We start from the raw sequence: 5,658 nt of genomic DNA, 5'->3' as shown, positions 1-5,658 counted from the left end.
TTCTCTCTGCTCTCAATCTCCCTCTGTCAGTGGAACCATCAGCCCTTGTCCTGTCCCCACAGCCTCTGCTGAACAGCCCCTCCCCAGCTTTCGCACAGCCCCTTGCAGCACTGACAGGCCGCACTCAGGTCTCCCCAAAGCCTTCTCTGCTCTAGGCTGTGCTGATTTAACACTATCCTACAGATACAATCTGTTCGTACTGAGACTTGCAAAGAAAGGGAAGAGTTGGAGGCTGAGGACTGGAGGCAGGAGAGGGGAGCAGTATACAGGTCCTCAGTGGAAGAAATTTGGCCACTTGTGTACGGAGAAGGTTCAGTTTGCTGTAGCTGTTGCATGCCTGAGAGCTTTGGCCTGGCAGTGGGAAGGTTGTGCAGACATGCATCTCACAAAGCAGAGGTGCAGCAGCAGCGCCAGAGAAGATTCCTGGATATTACTGTCAAGCTTTTCAGAGCCACATTGGTGCTTGAAAGGGAAAGGAAAAGTATCACACAGCTAAACTGTCCCGAGCCAGAAAAGCAACAATAAGAGCTAATAAGAATGTGAAGACTAGTGATTTATTAAGTATCCCAAGCAATGAGTAACCTAAGTAATGAGTACCATCATAAACACATAAAACAGGCATAGCTCCTCAGGATCGTATCTTCCTTACAGTGGTATATATTGCATCTCTGTTCAGGATCCTCTTTACCTTAACCTTGTTGGCAAGGAAGACCTCGAGTGACTTCCTAGGGGTTTGGTGGGCTTGTTGGGCTTTCTACATGAAAGACAGTAGACTAAACAAATCAATCAAAACCAGAGTTAAGAGTGAACGGAGTTTTTCTAACAAGGCATGCTGTGTAGGAAAGGTGCCAGTTGTTTTCCAAAGCTATTTTGCATGGACAGTCCTCTTACCCTCGACATGTACCAGCTGACAGCCTAAAATCATCCGACTCTCTAGGTCCCCTCGCATTTGGCTCACGTACTGATACTTCCCAGTTGCTCTCCCAGTCACACACTGTCTCCTATTTGGTACCTGCAGGTATTAGGTTTTCTCCTGCACACATCAGTGTCTTTTCCCTGAAGCACTTTAATTGTATGAGATAATGAATTAGTTTTGTCAAACATGTTTTTACAGCTGCTGCCTTTGATCCATTTGGAAGTAGCCCTAAGCAAACCGGTCCAGACCTCCTGGGTTCCTTTCTTGGTTCATCAGCTGTCCCTGGTGATCCTTTCCTTCAAGCAACAAGAAGTCCTTCACCAACGGTGCACAGCGATCCCTTTCACATGGGTGAGGAAGTGAGGCTCTTCTAGGGTATTTAAGTAAATGTGAAACGCTGCTTTTAAACAGTGATGGAGCCATTAAGTCCAAACTGGTGCTTGCCATAAAATGACTCTAACCACAGAAACCCCACTAAACAGGAAAGAGATTTTTTAAAGCATATTCGTAATTTGAAGTGTGGTAGGATGAACTAGTTTTGCTCAAATCTTACACTTAATTAATAAGCTATTTGTACACATGAAAAGAGGGACCATGAAGGCTGTCTGCCTGCCTGTTCCTGTGGTTATGAGGTCTCGTTTGGACCAAACTGTCATTAATTGAGCTAAATAGAGCACAGCATATTAAGCCTGCTAGAGAAAACACACGTATTTTGGTGATTTTAGTTATAGGCCTCTGCTTTCTTTAGTTCTCATCGTAACCCCGGCCGAATTCACAGCTGGATTTGACTCTTATTTGAAAAGAAGGATTTTTTGGTGGTTGTTCTTCATTAGATTTTTTTATTCTGTTTGTTTGAAACATTCCTTAGTTGTCCCCTTCTCCTCCCATGCCAAAATTTAGTACTGTAGCCTTCTCTGAAACCCATTCAGATACAAATTCCATTGTGTCTGATCATCTAACACACATCCCTTGGGTGCAACAGTCGCCCTGGAAAGCTGAAACGACAAAGGAGGGAAGCAGTGTGCAGCTGGCACTGCTCACGCCCTTGCTTTGCCAGACTGGGGTATGGGATATTAACTCTGTGAATGAGACGGTCGGGTCACACTTGGAGCTGGCTGCACTCATGAAAAGAATTTAACTGGTATCCCAGCATGATGAGATATTAAATTGCGGTGCTAGTGTCTGAAATGCTGGCAGGGTGAGCTGCACAGACATGCAGACCTCGTTTGTGACAGGGTTAAAGGAAGGACTGCGTGTGTTCTTTCTGGTTTCTGTCTGTGCAGGCTGCTTTGCTTTGTTTGTTTTCTCCATCCTTGCCTTTTGCATGTAGAATATTTTCTTGGGTTGAGATGCATTCAGGAAGACAAACCTCATGTGTTATTCTGGTGGTGAGGTTTTTATGAGTAAGCATATAAAGCCTCTGATGAAAGTGACCATAAAATGGACACTGTAAATCTCTGTCCTCCCCACTCACCTCTGTCTAGTATGAGAACAGAAAAAAAGCCCATTAAATTTGTGTGTCCATTGTGGGGGAGAAGTTCACTTTTGATTAGCAAATGGTAGATGGACCCAATGCTACTGCTCCTTGCCCCCTGCTCTTCATAGATGCTGGATTATGTTTGTTTTGCTGTTCTACTTTTGAGATATTTACACATAATCATTCTGTTTAGCTTCCAGCACACCAACGGTTTCCATAAAACCAGATGTTTCCAGCAGTTGGGACTGGCCCAACAAACCAGGTATGTATCGTAAAAATTCAGAACATTTAACAAAAAAATCCCCTAGGAGCCCTGAGAAGGGAAGGAGAGGGAGAAGGACAATGCTCCCGGTGACTGCTGGTTCCCTCTTCCTGCTGCTTGGCACTTTGACTAATAAAACTACACTTCAACCAGGACTTTAGTTAGTCTCGTCTGAACTGCAGGTACAGGTACACTGTGCCTGTTGTCCTGCTCTCCATCACCCAGGTGAGGATCTGGCTGCAGACTGCCAAACTCTTCCTGCTCAAAAAAATCTGGGTTTCTTTCCTCAAGACACCAGGGCCTGCAGCCAGCCAGGAGCTTTGTGAGGGGGTGCATAGTTGTGCTTCTTTCCAGCGCAGAGCCATGAGAAGGACCTGGGCAGTGCTATGTGTTTCTGGGATGCCACTAAATAACAGCACAGTTCTTTCTGATCTTGGAGAGTTATGTGTGTCCTACCAGAAGTTGCTTCCTGAAGGCTTCTAGTTCTTAAAATATATCCATCTGTCATAATGACACTGTCACCGCAGCCAGCCTAGGGAACGTTATTGTTGCTGAGCCTAGCTGTGAGTGGGTGTGCAACTAGTCTGGGCCAATGCTGAGCTGAGACTGCTTAGGAACCCGACAGGAGTACACTTCATTCTAATAGCAGTCTTCTAACATTCTTTTTTCTTTGATATATATATATACACACACATACAAATATTCTTTTTTCCCTTTTAGGTGGTCTAGGAGTGGGAAGTAAGTCAGCTGCCACCAGTCCTACAGGATCCCTCCACAGCACTCCCACTCATCAGCCTAAACCCCAAACACTGGATCCCTTTGCTGATCTGGGGACGCTTGGAGCAAGTTTAGCAGGTTTGCAGCCTGTATAATAAATAATAAATTATCAGCTTTGTTTCAGAGAAATAGGATGAACAGCCTGGTATGTGACAAAGAGCTCTGCAGGTCCTTCCCACCTACCCGCATGCCAGTGCTGCTTTCAAGCTTTCCCTTCTGCCTGATTCTCTTGAAAGCTCTCACAAATATGGCCTTTTATTGATCTTCCAACAAAAAACCTGCTGTCGGCTCGTCGGGAGCTTGGCAGGCTATACTGGTAGCAACGTGTAACCTCTGTCTTGTAAGTCTAAACAGTTTCTGGCTAAGGACGCTCAGCATTTAACTCTGGCTGCATAACTTCTGCTACAGAGCTTGGAGCAGTGCCTGGGAGCAGCCTTTGGCTCTTCAAAGCTTCTGGGATCCTTGAGGAATTGTTTCCGTCTAGATTGGACTCATTTTTGTCCTTTAGAGAGGAAATCTGTGGAACCTCACTAATCTGCCTCTAATTTGCAGCACTGCCTAATGGTGGAGTCCGAGCTCATTTTCATTTGCACCTGACTAAAAAGGGCTGTTTGCTCCTTGTTTTATCTCGGAAAATGATCAGCAAACCCTTGACCCCAGTGTCAAAAAGGCAGTTCTGATGAATTATTTAAGTTTTCCTTAAAACGCAGCATGTCTCTGGTAAAGAGCTTTTCCTCCCCTTTGTCACTGCTCTTTGAGAGCCGATGTGGTTTTACGTGGTGTTTGTTTTCTCCTTTGCGTCAGCACCAGCATGGTTCTGGAATCAGGTTTCCCAGTTCCCTCTGCTGGATCACTGGCTGCTCTGCAGGAGCAAAATACAAAGTACGCCAAGACCTGTGTCAGAGCCATCGCGGTGCTTTTAAAACATGTATTCTGTAGCAAACTTATGGAGTTTAAAAACAAACAGTTTGGCACCCACCAGATATTTGACCAAGTTTTTGTTGTTCGTGACTAAGACAGAAGCTCTTGATCCCGTTTCCATGACATGTCGAGCGTGGGTGTCAGTCTCCAATAATAAAACATGAACGCTCTGTACCTCACACCACAAACTAAGCCAGAGGAGCATCCCCTCAAGTAATGAGGTGCTCTGTGGGATAGTATTACATCAGCACAGCATACGGAGATACTATTTCAACCTACGTCCACTGGACATTGCCAGCGTAACACGCAGCAGCTCTGGTTCCCAAGTTAGCTGCACGTAGCTTTCCCTGTGTTTCCCCAATGAGCTGCTACTCCAATTCCTGTGCCATCTTCAGAGGCAGGTCTTGTCTTTTAGCAGCTTACAGAGCAGGGATGGGAAAGTTGAAGGGCTTTGCTTGATATTGCAAAAATAAGTTGGTGGCAGAGCTGCAAACAGAAGCCAGCTGCTGGGGGGATTCTGTTTATGTTCCCTTTTCAGAAGGCAAGTCATTATGCTGTTTGCTAACGCCCATCTTCACTCCTTTCCCTCTGCAGGTGGCTCTTCATTTGCCAGTAAACCCACCACGCCGACAGGCATGGGTGGAGGATTCCCCCCCTCGCCGCAGAAGCCCTCTCCCCAGCCCATGGGCGGCAGCGGTTGGCAGCAAGGAGCTGGCTATGGCTGGCAGCAGGCCCAGCCCAAGGTCCAGCCGAGCATGCCTCATGCCTCTCCCCAGAACAAGCCCAACTACAACGTGAGCTTCTCAGCGATGCCAGGAGCACAAAATGAACGTGGGAAAGGACCAGCTAACGTTGGTAAGCTTTTCAGAGTTCAGCAGCCAAAAGGCTGGCTCCTTCTAATGCCGCTTTCATGCTCAAACACCTTGACAGGATTAGGGTCTCAGCAAGCAAGTCTTGCTGATCGTTTGATGATCTACAAGGTTCAGCTCTAGTTTTTCTGACCTAGTCTCTAAAGCATGCTAATATTTAGAATCACAGGATGGGTTGGGTTGGAAGGGACCTTAAAGCTCATCCAGTTCCACCCCCTGCCATGGGCAGGGACACCTTCCTAGAGCAGGTTGCTCCAAGCCCCGTCCAGCCTGGCCTTGAGCACTGCCAGGGATGGGGCAGCCACAACCTCTCTGGGTGACCTGGGCCAGGCTCTCACCACCCTCAGCAGCAACAATCTCTCCCTTCTCTCTGCTCTCAATCTCCCTCTGTCAGTGGAACCCATCAGCCCTTGTCCTGTCCCCACAGCCCCTGCTG

At 46.9% G+C, this 5,658-nt stretch overlaps 1 protein-coding gene across 1 annotated transcript in view; it reads left to right on the top strand.

Annotated features, from left to right (window-relative positions):
• DNAJC6 (DnaJ (Hsp40) homolog, subfamily C, member 6) overlaps positions 1-5,658 on the top strand; it is a 24,971-nt gene that overhangs the window by 13,814 nt on the left and 5,499 nt on the right. Inside the window, exons 12-15 of the mRNA XM_010140908.1 lie at positions 1,115-1,249; positions 2,587-2,655; positions 3,376-3,501; positions 4,948-5,208. Of these exons, the coding sequence (XP_010139210.1) occupies positions 1,115-1,249; positions 2,587-2,655; positions 3,376-3,501; positions 4,948-5,208 (591 nt within the window). The remainder of the gene's footprint in view (positions 1-1,114; positions 1,250-2,586; positions 2,656-3,375; positions 3,502-4,947; positions 5,209-5,658) is intronic.

Source organism: Buceros rhinoceros, unplaced genomic scaffold, assembly GCF_000710305.1.
Source record: "Buceros rhinoceros silvestris isolate BGI_N320 unplaced genomic scaffold, ASM71030v1 scaffold548, whole genome shotgun sequence".
NCBI lineage: Eukaryota > Metazoa > Chordata > Aves > Bucerotiformes > Bucerotidae > Buceros > Buceros rhinoceros.
This window is presented reverse-complemented; position numbering and strand designations above follow the sequence as displayed.